General features: G+C 28.9%; 1 protein-coding gene across 1 annotated transcript in view; it reads right to left on the bottom strand.

Annotated features, from left to right (window-relative positions):
- The window catches only part of Pgant2 (polypeptide N-acetylgalactosaminyltransferase 2), a 39143-nt gene extending 25954 nt beyond the window's left edge, over positions 1–13189 (bottom strand). Inside the window, exon 1 of the mRNA XM_015518489.2 lies at positions 12544–13189. Within this exon, the coding sequence (XP_015373975.2) occupies positions 12544–12651 (108 nt within the window). The 5' untranslated portion in view covers positions 12652–13189. The remainder of the gene's footprint in view (positions 1–12543) is intronic.
- Positions 13190–18853: the final 5664 nt, after the last annotated feature.

Here is an 18853-nt window from a genome sequence, read left to right as displayed (position 1 = left end):
TGACTCGTATTTTTAATGTCATATTCTAAGAACCAATTGAACTGAGAACCTATCGTATGTTATTGTACCGATACATTATATTGGGTTTATCCTGTTGCACTCCGTTTTTCTAAATGATGAATAATATTTAAAAATCTATATGTGAAATGTCCATTGTAACCACAATATTTCCTTTTATTGTATAGGTAATTCAAACTTATACGTATATTAAGACTGTAATTATAGCACCGGATGTGCTGAAACGTTTTAAAATATATATATATATAATTATTATATTTAAGTAATAGATACCATCATACTATATGTATATTGTACCAATAATCTATATGGCTTTATATGTATATATTTAGTTAACTGCAGGGCGTACTTATTGCTATTATGGATTTTAAATACTTATCGGAACCTAACTCATAAACCCGAGCTAAAGTCATAAATCTATAGTTTACACTCATAAAGTTTATATGGTTTGAAAAAATAAACGGGTTAATAATATGTAATAATATATAGTACTATAATCTATAATAGTAATAATATACGATCTGGAACATTTTTTTTTTTTTTTGCTTAGATACGTGGTTTTAACCTAACCTTTATTCTGCGTACGAAATATATTTTAACTTTTCTGAGTAAAAACCACGTATCTAAGCAAGAAAAAAAAAGCGGGTAAGTCGTAAATGTCGCTCTGCTGTACAGTAGCTAGGTTACTGTAATAGATGGGATTCAATTTGAATGCAATGATAGGTATCATTGTATACGAAAAACGATTCTGAACGGAGATGATTTGTCAGTCTAGGATATATTATATTTAAATATTGTCATATATTCTATTTTGAAACAAATATTGTATTTTTCAATTAAGACGCATTTTGCATAAGGCATGGTTAATCAATTAGTGTAGTTATCATGTAGTTATTATAATTCATAATACCTTATATTATCATAGATATACGAATACCTGGTTATCAGGTTATCGTTATCATTACGCGATTTCATAAAAATTTAAAACTCAAACGCTCAAAACATTTTTCCTATAATGACGCTTCAAATTTTCTCTATAGCTATTTGAAGCAAAACTTATGGAAAACTTGGTGTTAAATTTTATAACCTTAGATATAAATACAAACAATATTATGAATTTTGAACTACAAAATAATTTGCAAATATTCATGGTTTTGACGAATTTTTGTCAATATTTGAAATTCAAATGCTAATAAAAATTTAATTTGAATTTCCGGTGGACATTTTTTTTGTGATAAAGATTGACAAATTTGTAAGGAATCTTGTATTAAATTTTCAAATCTTAGGTATGAAAACAAAAACTTTTATGAATTTCGATCTAAGATAATTTGAACATTGCCGTAATTTTTATGTATTTAATCAAAATTTGAACTGTAAATCCTTATAAAAAAAATTTGTGACTATATATTTCTTTTATTTTTCAACTGCTATTGTAAAAATATGATAGGAGCCTTGTAATAAATTTTAAAATCTTAGATTTAAAAAGAATAATTTTTATGAATTTATATCTAAGATAATTTGAGCATTGCTGTAATTTTTACGTATTTAGTTAAAGTTCGAATTTTAAATGCTTATAAAAAAAAAACGTACCTATGTATTTTTAATATTTTTCAACTGCTATTGTTACAATGTGTTAGGAGCCTTGTATTAAATTCTCAAATCTTAGAATTAAAAAGAAAAATTTCTATGAATTTCGATCTAAGATAATTTGAAAAATTCCGTAATTTTTACGTATTAAGTCAATATTTGAACTTCAAATGCTAATAAAAAAAAAATCGTGCCTATGTATTTTTATAATTTTTTAATCACTATAAGAATAACTTATGAGGAACTTTGTATTAAATTTTAAAGTATTTTGATAGGGCCATAAAAATTTTATCGACACTTCAAAAAAAAGTTTTCAGAAAAATTGAAAATTTCAGTTGTCTATAAATACCACAAAAAAAGTCAAAATATTTTGAAAATTAAATCATGTAAATAAAATGCCAATCTAAATAACTGGTAAAATTTTCAAGTATATACGACTTACACTTTTTTAATATTAACAAATGTTTAAAATCGTTTGAGGATAAATCGTTATCGTTACGATATTTCGGAAAAATTTAAAATTCAAACGCACTTAAAATTTTTCCTATAATGATGCTTCGAGTTTTCTCTATAGCTACTTGAAGGAAAACTTATTGAAAACTTAGTTTTGTATTTTTAATCCTTAGTTATAAACGCAAAAAATTTTATGAATTTTAAACTTCAAAATTACTTGCAAATTTTCTCGTTTTCGACAGATTTCGTAAAAATTTTAACTATAAACGCTTATACATATAAAAAAATTGTGACTAACGATTTTTAATTTTTTTTAGATACTATAAGAACAATTCATAAAGAACCTTTTATTAAATTTTCAAGTTTTTTTGGTCGTCCAACATTTTTTTGCCGGCACTTAAAAAAAAAATTCCCAAAAAAATTGAAAATTTCAGTGATCTATAAATAACTCAAAAAAAGTCAAACATTTTTGAAAATTAAACTGTATATAGATATCACTAACATAAACATTTGGTGAAAATTTCAAGTATTTACAGTGATTAATTTTTGAATTACAACCACATAAAAAAATCGATTTGGTCGAAAACTGGTTTTGCGTAAAAATTCCCGTTTTTCTGTCATTTTTTTTTTTTGTTTTTCTCGACTTTTTTGAAAACTATTGGAAAATGTTTACTTTTGACCTTTATAATGCACCAAGGATATTCACTTTTACATCGGAAACCACCCCCAAAGTTTGAAATCGAACTATTATTTCGACTAGTTATGCTGTACACAGACACAAAAAAAAAAAAAACACACATCATTGTAAAATCAATACATTCATCACTTCGTTCAGAATCTAAAAATTTTTCCAGATCGTATATTACTACCATAGAAAAGTTAAAATATACTTCGTACGCAGAATAAAGGTTAGGTTACCTACGTGACTATATGTAGTGGGAACGTAAATAAAGTTGGGATACAGACAACTTTTTTTTACCGTACAACCGGTGGCGATATGGATTCGTTCCAAAAAAAAAACAAAAAACTGTCAGACAAAATAGCTGTTGTTATAATGAACGCAGTTCCTGTGTAGTGTATACGTGTCGGGAATGAGTAAAAAAAAATAAAATATCCTGTAAAAACAAATCAAAATAAACCGTTCGGTCATTTGAGGTTCAAGTGACACCCATCGATTTGTTCCTATAGTTATTGTGTACAATGGAACGAGCGAGCACACGCGGACGCAAGGATTATTACAATTTGATTGCCGGGGCGTATACACGTTTTAAAGTGTTAATGAATATTATTATAATTGAATAGAATAACGGGGTTGGGTCGGTGACAATTTCCTTGCAATAAAAACAGTTTTATTTTATTTCATTGTTATAAGTCATTTTATTTCAAACTATTTCATCTGCTATATATATATAATACATTACACCTATATAGCTGCGTTATATGATTCGAATGTACATCGTCGCCACAGTCTCTAATATGTGTATCGGGATATATATATTATATATGTTCACGTAGTTAATTTAACGCAATAAGTAGACCATTAACAATAGTTTAAATCACTATAATAATTAAGAAAACCCGATACTTCCGTGCCCGAATGTGCTATAATAAATCGTCCACTGGCCATTGTAAGAAAGAACACACAAATGAGTTTATGACTTATGAGTAAAAAATGAGTAATGACTGATCTCTGATATAATAATACGAGAACCTAATAATATATCTTAACATATTATACGCGAGTATAATATATAATATATTTCTTGTGTATTATTAATTAACAGATTACAAAATATAGGTGTATATATCTATTATCTAAATATAATAACGCACGCATAAACACTTTTCTCTAATATGTTATTATCATTTACTATGAATGAAATTCTTAAAATATTTTATTTGTTCTACCATTACATCAAAGTTTAAAAAAAAAAAATTGAATACTACAATACGAGTGTAGTTTATTAATTATTATTATCATCTACCTTTGCCAACTACAGCGGACAGTGGTGTTTGATTATAAATTTAAAACAATGATAATTTAGAAATAATTAAAAAAAAAAAAAAAAACAGTAAACTCGCCTCTGCTATATAGGTCTTTAATGAAAAATTTGTGTAACTCATAACTACTGGGTAATAGTTCATCGTAAAGGATGTTAAGTTTGAATTTTTATTTTTTGTTATAAAAAAATTAAAAATTAAATTACAAACAATAAAATATATGTTAGTACGTTATGAGAGAAATGTTTTAAAACAAATTATTAATGCTTCGTGTATGAGAAGATTATACTGTTCCTTGACAGAATTCCATATAATTTGATTTAAAAATAAATCACTGCATACGAAAAACGATTTTAACGAAGGATTAGACGGATTAGACGGATCAGAATATATTAGGATATTAGTTTATGGAATATTATAATATATATAAGTACAATATATCACATAGCCACTGTGTAATATAATAATTAGTATAACTAGTGTCGCGTTTCCCAAACCATGGGTCGCGAAACTTTTTTGATGGGTCGCGACTCGCGGTTACGATTACAGTTATTTTAGTCGTAAATTGATGAATAGTATAAATAACTAGTATTGTAGAATAAATGACGTAAAGTTATTATGATTATGGAATTTTTTTTATCTTATCGGTAAATGTGCTAATGAATAGTGACTAGTCGATATTCACACTAAATTTTCTATTATACTAATTTTTTGTATTTTTTTATTATTTATTTTATTTATTTATTAATTAAGTTATTATTCAGTATATTGTATTCGTATTGTATTTTATAAAAAAACTCAATGATAAAATGGATTATAGTAAAAATCTTATTTATTTAAGGCATATTTTTTTTTAAGGGGGGGTCGCGTACCTAATAAAAATTAAATGTATGGGTCGCCATTGCAAAAAGGTTGGGAAACGCTGTACTAGCTAGTGTAACGTAAATCTAATATAGTAAAAATTTCAAATTTATGCAGTTACCTATTATTCGTTATTGAATTATTCAATAGAATAAGAAAATCGGCTTTATAAAAAACTGCCGGTTTACCATAGAAATTACCGTTATTTTATGTTTTTGTTTTTCATTAAGAAAAGTACTCAGTTCACTTTTCCAACCAGAAAACTAATTGAGGTTGATAATTGAACCATATTATTACTTCAAAAGATGATCACTAAGACAAAAATTAATTTAAAAAAAACACACATTGTAAAGTAAATACAGTCATCGCTTGAGTGGATCCGCTCACTGCAAAGAATCTAAAATTAAAAAAATATTGAACTAATAGTCAATGAAATATATAAATTATATTTCGTTTTTAATGCGTTGTATAAAGCGAACTTTTCACTCTGTCTAGAGTAAATTTAAAGGATATAATATAAGAGATAACTGATGCAAATTCTACAACTTCGGAAATACACATATGTATACCATAGTATATATCACGCCATAATGTCATATTAATTTCATTTACTTATATTTTGTACTTTTGAGTCTTTGAACAGTATAAATACTTATTTTTAACGACACACATCGATGTGAGTAATACATGACACGCTGGACGATTGAATACCACTGAAGTATAGAGTTTCGACAGTTATTACAGACTAATGTTAAATGAATAGCATTGGTGAGAAACAGATAAATGTTTTTTTTTTTTTAAATCAAAACTGCATATTTGCATTTATATTACCTTTTACGTATAGTTTATATTTTGTACCCAAGTAATAAGTTCTGTATCAACTATAATATTAAGTTTCTGATATCGGTAATTATTAATTATAATCTTCAATCAACATCTTCATATCATAATTTTTAATCGTTCTCACGTTTTGAGATTTATTGATTCTTAATGCGTTATATATTTTATAATTAATATAAATAATATCTATCACTGATGCACAAGTATTGTATAATACGCTCCTAATTGATTTTTCAAAATCATTTTTATACAAACCACTCTATCATCATATATTAATTTGTTAGAAATAACATATTAGGTATAAATAATTGAATAACGATCATCAATCAATTATTTACTGTCTGTTTGATAGTTTTCAATCAAATTTCACTCCTACGATATTTAATCTGCAGCTGGTGGTCATGAGTATAATCGGATATGGTAATGGTTTGCGTGAGAAATTATCGTTGTAGGCGGGGGCACAAGGTAGACGGGTTATTTTTTAACTATTTTTTTTCTACATAAAAACAAGTTAACGTCCAATTCACTTTCACCCTTTCGCACATACTGGTGTACGTGTTACGTTACATTGAATTTCCGTCGAAAAAAAATAATGAATAATAATAATAGTAATAATAATAAATACATATGCTGACCAATAGTTTCTCTATTTTATCTTTACGATTTTCAAAAATATAATAGATTATTTTATCGAAATGTGCGTTATTGTTCCGCCCGCCAAACGTCCACTACATACTAATAACATAATAATATCTAAACCATCAAATTATACATTAATATATCACAGTAGACAAAATTGATTTTTCTTTTATTCAAACGTCTAATTTCTGGCAAACACTATACTACAGCAATACAACATTCAAGAATGAGGACACGCTCTGATTACTTATACAGTGACTACTGATTCTAATGTACTCGTTTACTGTAATTTGTATAAGCAAACAGTAACCAAATATAAAACTTACAAGAAACCTTGTTTCCTAGTTCATAGTTGTATTAATAATTAATATATCAAATAAAGAAATTTAAATCTAAATAGTTGATGAACATTTTAAGTCTCAACACCCAATACTTCTTTCTGAATTACAATGACAGTCAAGAAAATTATTTTATTGAAAACTGGTGTTGCATAAAACTTTCCGTTTTTTGCTGTTTAAATAAAAAACTAGATCAATCTATACCAAAATTAATTAGGGAGCAAAAATCACCATCAAATAGTAAATGATTAAAACAGATTAAATGTTCTAAAAATTATTGATTTCACAAAAAAATATTTTTTATTTAAAGTACAATAAGTTAAATTTTATATTCGCTCTTCTATAAAATGTAGAAAAAGTGAATTAGTAATACGAACTAAAAATAATAAAATCTTAAATTCTAGATTTCTGAAATTATTTCCTATGAAATATCTTCAACAAATATTATCAATCGTCAAACCCAATGTATATAAGATAATATTATATAAACACAGAGCATACCTATGCGATTTTGAAACAGAGGTGGGTGACATGCAGACGTGACCTCCAGAAATTACATCTATTGACATTACTCTTAAGTCTTAATAATACAAAGAAATGTAACAATTACTTCAATGGTAATACGTTTTACATTCTATACCACATTAATTATCAATGAACATGTAATTCATGCAAAGTATATTACTATATAACATTTAAGTATTTTTAATATTTATTTAAATCGTTGAATAATTATCAATTCATTTTTTTCTAATATTTATTTACAGAAGTCTAAAAATACATTTTGAAAGACTACCAATAAATCATTGTATACATATTAAAATCGTATAAACTTCTGATTTCATTTTCATGGTTAGTAGTTTTTGAACTCATGAATATTTCATTATTTATCATTTAAATGATTAGAAAGGTTGAAAAATGAAAAATAAATTATAATGTTTGTATAATATAGTATATAAAATGTGTAATATCCTAATAAATTCGTTCTCAAATTATTTAATACGTATATGATCCAACATCTAAATTATTAAGAATTTGAATTCTGTATTGGGTCAGATGTACAATTCAAATTGGAGAAAAGTTATATTGGAATATTTAGAAAAATACATAAATAGTGCTAATATATGTGTATCAATGATGTTATCAGTAAAACTAGTAATTTAAAACTTTAATAAAAACTTTCGTGAGATATATAGTTATAAAATACTAAAATAGTAATACATTTAATTCAGGTTCAATGGGACAATACTTTAAATTCTCTGAACTTAGTTGTGGAAGTATTTAATAGAACTATAATATGTATTGACTGGGATATTGTAGATGCTCATATCTGGGGGGGAAAAAGCGTCAAAAAAGGTTCATATCGAACCAAAAAAGTTAAATTGAACACCTCCAACTAAATCATAAAATTTAAATATATAACATTAATATATTAATAGTAGTTTTTCACCGATAATATTTAAACTAAAATATTTTTCTCATCAATAAATTATGCAATGAGTGTGTGAAATATTTGTGTTCATACACATTTTCAGACATGGATAATATGAATTACAAAAGTATGGGTCTAGGCAATGAAGTGGCTTTTTATCTAATTTTGACTTATACCCAACTGTCCTAATTTATATGTGAGGTCTCAGGTCTGGAATTCGGTTTTTTGAAATGAAACTTCTTTAGACACGATAACGTAACGGTAACGGATTATCATGGGCTTAGCCGTTGCGATCAAAAAGCGTCACGGGAGTGCACCCCAAACCATTGCTTACTCGACACTAATTTAAGGGTGCAATCAGATGATCGGATTTCGCTGACCGGTCACCGTGTTCTTCTTAACACAATATAAATTTTAGAGCCGATGAACTGGACAAATAACGTCGCTGTATGTTTACCACGAACTAACTCTATGTATTTAAAAAACCCAGACGTCAGACGGCAGCTATCAAAATCCAGTCGTCGGATTCTTTTCATTTACATTTTTTTACATCCCTTACACGAAAAAATTTCTTATTGTTTCAAAATCCATTATTTTTGTGTTTAAAAACTTGAATAACTTTTTTGTAGCTCCGATATCGGAAAAATAAAATTATTATATAATACGTATTAGTTCAGTTTAATCAAACGTTAGGTTAGTCTACGTTTACATCATAGGCGCAACTAGGGGGGTGCTTGGGGGTGCTGAAGTACCCCCAGCCTTTAACTTAGTACCCCCAGATCAAAAACACAAAAAATGGAAAAATCATTTGAAAAAGTTTTTTTTGTTTTACGTAAGGTTGTTTAAATATTGAATACCTGTTTACTCCAATACTACCTGACAGGAAGATGTAAACTCTCCCGGGTCTACTTCAGTACTACTAAGCTAGCTGGGGAGCATGGGGTATTATTCGTTTTACACAGTTAGAATTGGTTGATCCATTATAGTCGATATCGTTTTAAATATTTAAATTAAAAATACTTTAACATTAATTAAATATTTAAATGAAAAATACAGGTTAACACAAGATAAATACAGATTAAATACGGTAATATAATTCATAATAAAAATTATAATCACAATCTCTGCAGTGTAGCCAATTCATAGGGTAGCAATAACATTTAAAATAAATCGGGAGAGTTTACACATTTCTTTCAGGTAAACATAATATTTACCCGGGAGAGTTTACTAGTTTTAAAAATCGGGAGAGTTTACCATACAATCGGTAGAGTTTACCACCGCCCTCCCGGGTGGCCATGCTGTTCCACCGTTTGACACTGCAGGGAATTCGTACCTTAATATTTATTATTTATTTTAAACTATTTATTTACATTCAACCTGTTGAGTTTATTAAATACGAAAACAATAAATTAATACCAAGGCACACTCACTCAAATAGATACCTTGTAGAAACTAGGTAGGTATATACTTAAATAAATTACATTTTTCTTTCTTACTTGCAATAATATTAAAATTAATACGTATTAACAAATCAGTTTCAATGAAGTAACGATTACAGGGATATTAGTGAAAAAATGTTATAGGTACACTGCACATTAATGTTTTACATAAAATATACATTATATCCCGCGTTAGTTAACTAATGTTAACTAAAAATTTAATTATTATATAACCAGTTAAAACGTCAAAGATATATCGATACATTTTTGGAAATTATGAATGTTATGACTACGAAATTACTAACTAATCAAGAAGAATATAATTTTAAACTAAATAGATTGTTTCTTTTAATAAATTGAATTTTAATTAATTGAAAGATATTGATAATATAAGAATATTTCTTATCCAAAAACGTGAGATATTATTTGTTATTTACAATAAACTTGTCTCTAATTTTTTTTTAATACGCAATTGTTTAAACTTAACACCAAATCTCAGTATCTGTATACTTAAAATACTAATTACCAACAAACAAATTATAACCTCAAAATTCCGTCGATTTCATTAAGAGGATGCTGTTGTCTCCGTCTTACAAGTGTGCAACATAGCAAGTTTTGCGCTGAGCAGATCACGTTTAGCTCCGTTAGTTTAAAAATTAGAGTGAATTAACCTTGTATAAAATTTTAAGGTAAAAATATTATTTAGTTGTCCTCATGGGATTTTTACTATATTTTAATTTTAAAGCGAGTTATAAGTATTTTAAAATTGTATATTTTTTACACATCTTAAAATAAATAATATTCTTACCTTTAAATTTTATAAAAGGTCAATTCATTCCAATTTTTAAACTAACGGAGCTAAATGTGATCTATTGATCGTAAAGTTTGCTATGTTACACACTTATAAGACGGAGACAACACATGAAGAGGTCACGTCCAATACAAGTTTTGTGTAATTTGTGGACAAATTAGTAGGTCCCTATTTTGGTTAAATATTTATTCGTACCATTGTAACGCGAATAAAGCAAACTTTTGGCATTATACCAAATTCACGTGGTACAAATTATATACCTAATAATAATATGCGGAATATATTATTACGCATGCGCAAATATACTATCTTTTATCCTTTTAGTTATCTCATAAGGCATAATAATAGTACGCCGATTGCTATAAAAAGAAAATCCCTGAGCAACAGCAATGTATATTTGGGACCCAAAGTCAATATTATTTAGAACATTAAAAATATAATTAGCGTTTTATACCCATATTGAAGTAATTTGAAATATTAGAAAAAGTCACAAGGGAAATCTATCAACCCCTGTTTGACCACCACTGAACCTAAAGTAACTCGACACACACGTATTATATCAACACAAAACAAAAACTATATTATTATTCGTACAATGTTATTTAATTTTACTTTATATTCTCTATACTATATTAATTTCGATCAATGTTCCTATTACTAACTATGTAATCTATATATTATATATTCTTAAACATCACTCACGCTGAAATAGAAAATAAATAATGTAATTTAATGTTACGTCCAATGAAGGGGACTGATTATAATAAAATTATAAAACAATATTATTATACAATATACAAATATCAAAATAGTTTTAATATTATCAGTATATGAATACACCTTCAATTAAATCAATAAACGGTCAATAATACTATAAATTTTTTTTTTTTTTTTGTGAGAATGGGGTAAGAAATAGCAATTAACACGTGTAAACCATATATATGTTACACTTAACACATAATTTTCATTATACTTCCGAGATTAGGTAAGTAAGGAAAAATTGGAGTTTTTTTTAAGGGGAAGTTCTTCTAATTTAGACTCTATTATGTTCATAAGTATATTCACGTTAAAATAATAATTGTTATAATGTTATTGGAGGTAGCTGAGTGCTAGAACACAGTAGTACCGAACTTGATAATACAATCACATTTTAAAGTTAAGTAATTTTAACCAATTGCAATTATATGTACAAATATGATGTGGACTTTGAAAAATTTAATTTAATTTTTATATGCATCACATATAAATACACTTTAAATATTGTAAACATCGCCGAAATGTGTGAAGCAACTTATATAAGTTGCTTACATATACATTACAAATTTACAAACTGCCGATTAATAAGAATTTCATTCGGAATTATATATTATACTTACTTAACTATTTTTTCATACAAATATTGGAAAATAGATATAAATTAAAAAAGCAAAATAGGTAAATGTTCATGGTCGCAAATATTGATTTTGGAGGGGGGACTAAACCCAACATTTAGGAAATGTTCGGTGGGGCTTAGCCCCTAAATCCCCTCTATTTGTTCCTATGTAAACGTTATAAACAATAATTGAATATTTGAATAAATAGGTATTTAATGAAATAATTACAATACCTATTGGCTATTATTATACTGACTATCATAAGCGTGCGTAGGTATTCTTGGCAGGGGAGGCAATACTTTAGCTAAGGAGGTCCAGACTCCAATCCCCCCACCCGATTTTCTCCAATTGGTAGGTATAATATTATATTTTGGTGTAGAGGAAAATCTCGCAGGGGAGGCAACCGCCTCCCCTGCCTCCCCCGTGCGCACGCTTATGCTGACTATAATACTATATTATATCTAGCATGTTTACAACGTAAAGGTATAATTGGACAAATATAATTTTGGTTAACTTTACACAAAAATATAGTTTTCATATTTTTTTTTTTAACTACACCGATGTATATAATAAACATACGGCCACTTCGGATTTATCTATAACCGTGCCTCTCTGTGGCTTTATATTTTATTAAGTCCGTATAACATAATTACAATAATTATAATTAATAATAATATTATACTGTCTTAATTTCTATTAAATAGCTATAGTTTATTCGGTTGTTGATTGTAATAAAGACTGTTCGACGTACCTTTGTGTCCCTTGAACCGGACTGTATCAAATACACGACCACAAACATCCACGAAGCCAGGAAAATCAATAGCAGCTTGCCTTTCCTACGCATTTTTCCGGCCCCCATCGCGCGAGGGCGGCCTTTTACCGGTATGAAACGCGTAATCGCGCGCGTCTAACACACCATCAAACAATTTATGATTATGTCGTAAGTAAATGTGGTTGATCACACGCGTGTCGACGAAGGTGGCGACCGTGCTACAAGATCATCGCCAGATCGTATCTGAGAGTAGGTATTATTTTCAGACTTTACGTATATTAAATTATAATAAATTGTCTCCTCGAGTCGCACTGCACGATCGGGTGAGATATTTATAACATAAAACGTGTAATAATAACAATATTTTCAACGGTGAAACGTTTAAGACGACACAATATCCGCTGCGCAGTACAAAAAAAAAATTGTCTTTCAGAAAGCTCTTGAAATTTTTTTATTTCTTTCTCCGAAGTGCGTCGGTCTGTCTAATAATATTTTAATTCAACTATAATAATATTATTATCATGGAACGGGAGCACGGATGAGAACGACACCGTGCCGTAGTGCCGGGCGGACTGGCGGAGACGACGACGATAACCGACCGCGATCGAATGCCGACTGCCGGACGCCCGGACTGCAGCGGCAGCAGCTATTGCAATATCATAATATTATTATTACCGGGAGCCCCGCCGCCATGCCGCGCCGCGGTCGTCTACTGAGCAGCAGCTGATCGCGCGAGCGGAGTTGAGCTGCAGAATACGTGCGTAAACATAAGCAATAAGCATATTATTTAATATATTATATAATATTACTGTTATAACTTGGGTATTAGCATAGAATTAGGTACCCACCAGCAATGCCGCCGCGATAAATAATGTTCTCCATCACGGCTCCAGACTGTGGTCGGCAGCCGTTTTAACGATCGAATAATAATAATATAATAATATGTATAGGTACGTGTTTGTGTGTGTACTCGACTGAACGGCGAACGCGACGAGTTTATTTTGTTCGCCATCCGACCGTGACGAATATTATTTACATACCTTAACCGCGGTGTCCAGTGGCGCCGAAGTGTTAAAAACACTATACTATGATATCGTAAATCAAGCTCCCCCTCCCCCCCAACGACCCCCGTTTTTCCGATCAGATGCAAATCAAAGTCATCCTATGTAATGAAATGTTTAATCAATTATTTTTACATTTCAACTTGAATTCAGGTCTCAGGATCTACAGCGGGATCCTTGCAGTGCCTCACCCCCCATGGCTCCTCATCTTAAAAACCTACTATTCGTCCATATGTCACATGTCAGAGATAAATTAATTCAAATCGGTGCCACTGCATGCATGCAGTGACAACTACACTTCATCGCAATGAAGAGGATAATTATACGATCAGGGGATTATTTTTGTCATTTTTCGTATCAGGCCTATTATACCTATACACTCAGGGGAGACTATAACTAGGTTATAAGTACCCAGGTTCCAAGTATTGAAATTTTTTTTACACTTTTGCATCCCCTTTTTTCTCTGGAATTGAGTACTGAGGGTAACCTGAGTTGCCAGTTGGTTACCTAGTATATCTTTAACCATGGTTACAGTGGTCCGGCCAGTGGATTGCGAAGGGGTTTACTCTAGTCTAGAGCTCCGATTTATTTCGCCGTTCGCCGAGACACGACCAGAGATAAAGTTGCCCTATAGAAATCGGTAAATGCTTATTAAATAAGTAGCTATTAATTTTCGAGAAAATTTGAGTCAGTAACAATTAAATACAGAAAAATATTTTTCATAAATGTTATTGGAAAATATTTCTCATCATATAGGTACCTACTTTATTTAGTACTTATTCAATATATTGCAAATTGATGACGATTTAAACAACGAAAATAGTACACAAGCATTCACAAGTTATCTTGAAACCATATTAGGTACAGAACTACAGAAGGTTTTTTCTTCATTTTTGTCCCGCAATACACATCAGTGTTTGGAAATAACGTCGTTCATGTACGCATGTTCACACGTTCACGTTCATAATCAGTGAACGATACGCGAACGTCGCTCATTTAAAAAAAATAGAACGTGAACGAGAACGGCGTTTATATTTTTAATGAATTAGAACGATTTTGAAGACGCTCAATTTATTTACTATTTAATAAATATAATATGTATATAATTTGTATCTAGGACGTTTACCCCCGTGCCTTTTCCCCCCGATACAATGGACGTCCCCCCCGAACAGGACAATTTTCCCCCAAACAAAAAAAAATAAGTAGACAATAATAATATACAATGCAAATAAATAAATGTAAAAACGAAAAATGATTGAATTAATATATAAATATAATTGTATAAATGTAAATAGGTAAATCTACTGCAGCTTACGAAAATTAAATAATATAAATCAAAAATATCACGGAATATAATAAAATTGTCAATATTAAAAAACAAAATAAAATAAAATAATAATATCGACGATAATTTGTCGTACTATATAATTTATTAATTGTACCTTAAACTAAGAAAACGCATTAAAATCGTCAAAAAATGCAAAAAAATGTGTTTAAATAATCAATATCATACATTAAGATGATCGTATACTTCTGGTAAATTATTATTATGTAAAAAAATATAAACATCGATTCGGGAGGGGGGGATGTCTCAGTCCGGGGGGGGGGGGGAATGTTCATATACCATATAATTTAGATACTTTAGAAAACGTATATTCTCTAAAGTCTAAATTGTTTTTATTTTTCGGTTGAGACCTATATGTTTATGGGTTTTGATACAAACTGCTGGTAAACTATTTATAAACAAAAAATTAGATGAACGACCTTATTAACGCATTCATTTTTTCAAAGAACGTGAACGTGAATGCGTTCCTTTGAAAAAACATGAACGTGAACGTGAACGAGTTCCTTTTTCAAGGACTGAACGTGTACGAATTCATTTTTTTAGTGGACGTTCCGAACACTGATAGGTATACATAATGATAATACATAAAGTAAAAGGTATGTGTCAAGTGTCAACGGACTACTTTTAATCAAATAATATGTTTATCATATAAATCATATAGTACCTATCTAATATTATATTTTTCTATAATTAATAAAGTTCGTTGTAGACTGCAAGTGTGCCGATCAAATCGTTGTTGCGATGACTACCACAGTTTCTTGTGCGCCCCTGCGTATTTATACCAATTATACCTATTACATGAATATAGGCATATAGTACGGCGGAGGGGCTTTATTAAACATTATTGTTATTAATATTTGAACCGTGAAATATACTCCAATATAATACATAGTTGCCAATTTGCCATTATATAACTAAACAACTGATAATTTACGCACAAACGTTATTCATGAATCAGGAATAGGTATTCGGATATCATCTATATTAAACTATAGATAAATCTATGTATAAGTATAGGTGGTTAATAGCAGTGGTGGATTTACGGGGGGGGGGGGGGTCAATGGGGTTTGGACCCCCCCAGACACTGATATATACATATATTATATAATTAAATAATGCATACACAGAGTCTGACCCTGCAGTAGGTATACCGTATAACATAATAATATATGTACATATTTCAAATATAAGTACCTATAGGTTGATTATCAAGAATCTACTGAAATAATAATAGTATAATAAAATATTTTACAATCGTATTTGCATAAACACAATACAATATAACACATTAGTTTTTATAGAAATAAAAATTATACATTTTGAAACACATATTATTTTTTAGGGCCCCCCCTCAGAAAATTTTTTAAAATCCGCCACTGGTTAATAGTTATTATTAAAATATATCATTATTCAATATTCATTAAAAATTTAAGAGGACGACACTATATATAGGTACCCATGCCGAGGCACTGTAAATAATATTTAGCCTTATCTATGCGTTATTTTCTCCGTCTTATAAACATATTAAAACACACGACCATAGGAGCAGTTTCAATCAATAAAACTTAAGGTGCTAAGCTATGCATTTTCTCATTTTAGTTTTTTTTTCGTTAAGAAGTTTTTGTAACATAAACACGACCATTACTTGAAGGTACTAATTTTAAAATTGGGGGTGCTCGGGTGCTATACGTACCTACAACATAAAATTTTAGTTCAATAATTAATTTTGATATTATAATAGTGAATTAATAAACCTATATTATCAAACTGTTGGGTAAACACATTATCTGTGCTCAAGCGTCACTTATTTTATTCGGTATTTTATTTTTCAAGCGAAATACATATTATGGTCGTAGGTATATGTGGAATATCACAAATTAAAAGTCCTTAAATCTCGCTTGAAAATTAAAATATCGAATAACTGGCAGAGGCTAAGCACAGATAATGTTCTCACCTAAAAGTTTGATAATAATTGGTTAATTCAATTAACATCACACTATGACTATTGAAACTGGCGAACGAAAATTTACAATTTCGTACGAGTGTAAGACGGAGATACCGAGCGCATGATGGCTGTAGCTGTGTAGCGTCATACTTATAAGGTCAAATGATAATATAGGTAGAATTTATAATTTGTTATTGGACACCGTAAATCATATATTAGGTGTAGGCAAAGGTATCTATATTATAAGATGTCAGATGTATTAATAATATTTTGTACCCTGCAGTGGCGTCCTTCAGTGGCGCCGATCTGTACCTATATTATGTAAAAATATTGCGGACGCCATACGCCAATACCTAGTTTGGGTGGGTAGTAACGAGTTGAACACTGTACCTATACAAAGCCCGTAGGATGTTCAAGTTATACAGCGATTTGGATACAAGTACCCACTTGAAATTTGTTCAGCATTTTGGTGAGACAAGCTGACTGTTTCATAAGCAGTTATAACTAAAGAGTTGATTGTTTGTCTGTTAATACATTTAAGATGACATTATTTTTCCGACTTCTCAACAACATAATTTGTTAATTACACACACACAAGTAACCAATTATATAGTATAGTATAGTATCCACTACTTTCGGTATGTGTAAGGTTACTGCTGTTGTCTGTTATACATACGACACATGACTGAAATTAAATATTATTATAAACCACTTATTTGTAATTGTTCAAGGTAATACATAAACATAATGGAGATTGGAAGTGTTATAATTTTATATTCAAACATAATACATTATACATGGGGAGGAGGCTTTATAGTCTCCGTTCTATAAATCTTCATATTCATTTTATCAATTATCATAATATGTATATGGTTATGGTAACATATTTCATATATTATATGATAAACATATTATACAGCTAATACTTTATATTTGAAAAAAATTGTAGCATGGTTATAGATTTTTATTCTAATTGCGCTTTTTAAACGTATTAACATCTTTGCACCCCCTCACCACCAAAAAAAAAGATTGTGTGTAAAAAAAAAATTGGCCTAGAGTGAGTAAATTTGATGTCACGAAATAATGTAACGGAAGTTGTCCGCGCAATCATTTAACTCAGTAGCCGAAATATATGTAGCCATTGTGATATGGCGTGTGTACTGTAAATATCACATAATATTTTCTTAGTAAAAAAGTAATTATTGTTATTTATCATAAAACGTTTAAATATTATTATTATGTACATTTCATAAATTATAATATTTGTTATTTACTCCATACATAAGTTAACCTACATTTTATTAACAAATGCAAGTCGTTGGACAAATATAAACACTTAAACATTGAGTGTCAAATACAAAATCTGACACACGCCTGGTTGTAAATGTAGTTATTGATATTCAGTAATACTGCAATGATATTCCTATAATTTCAATCAATTTTAAATTGGACATGAGAAATTTGATAAAACTAGAAAAACCAACATAATAAATATTAATTAGTGAACATAGCATCTTTTTTTTAAAAGAGAGCTACAGTTAGAACAAAGCAAAATATAAAATTTTGAGATTTTACAAATATTTATTGATTGAATAATTAATATTTAAAAATCGTTGACAAGAAGAATAAGGAAAACGTGAAAAATTATAGTAATATAATAAATGTATAATACATTTAAATAATTACTTTAATATTTATTAATACAATTTTATGAGTAGAAAAAGACTAATATACATATTAGAACAGATCTAAATCATAGATATAGTTTTTTTCCAATTCTAAAGTATTTAGTTAAAATCTATTTTTAACTTCTAGCAATATTTATTTACTTGTTGAAATAATTGATATATTATATCATATATATTGATAGATATATTATAAATTTATAACTAATAAATTATAAGTAAGGAATAAGGAAGAAGTTAAATCAGTTAACTA

This window comes from Diuraphis noxia, unplaced genomic scaffold (assembly GCF_037042655.1).
Source record: "Diuraphis noxia isolate RWA-SAM2 unplaced genomic scaffold, SU_Dnox_SAM2 contig0003, whole genome shotgun sequence".
In the NCBI taxonomy this organism is placed as follows: Eukaryota; Metazoa; Arthropoda; class Insecta; order Hemiptera; family Aphididae; genus Diuraphis; species Diuraphis noxia.
The sequence above is the reverse complement of the archived record's forward strand: the minus strand, read 5'-3'. Positions and strand labels throughout refer to the sequence as shown.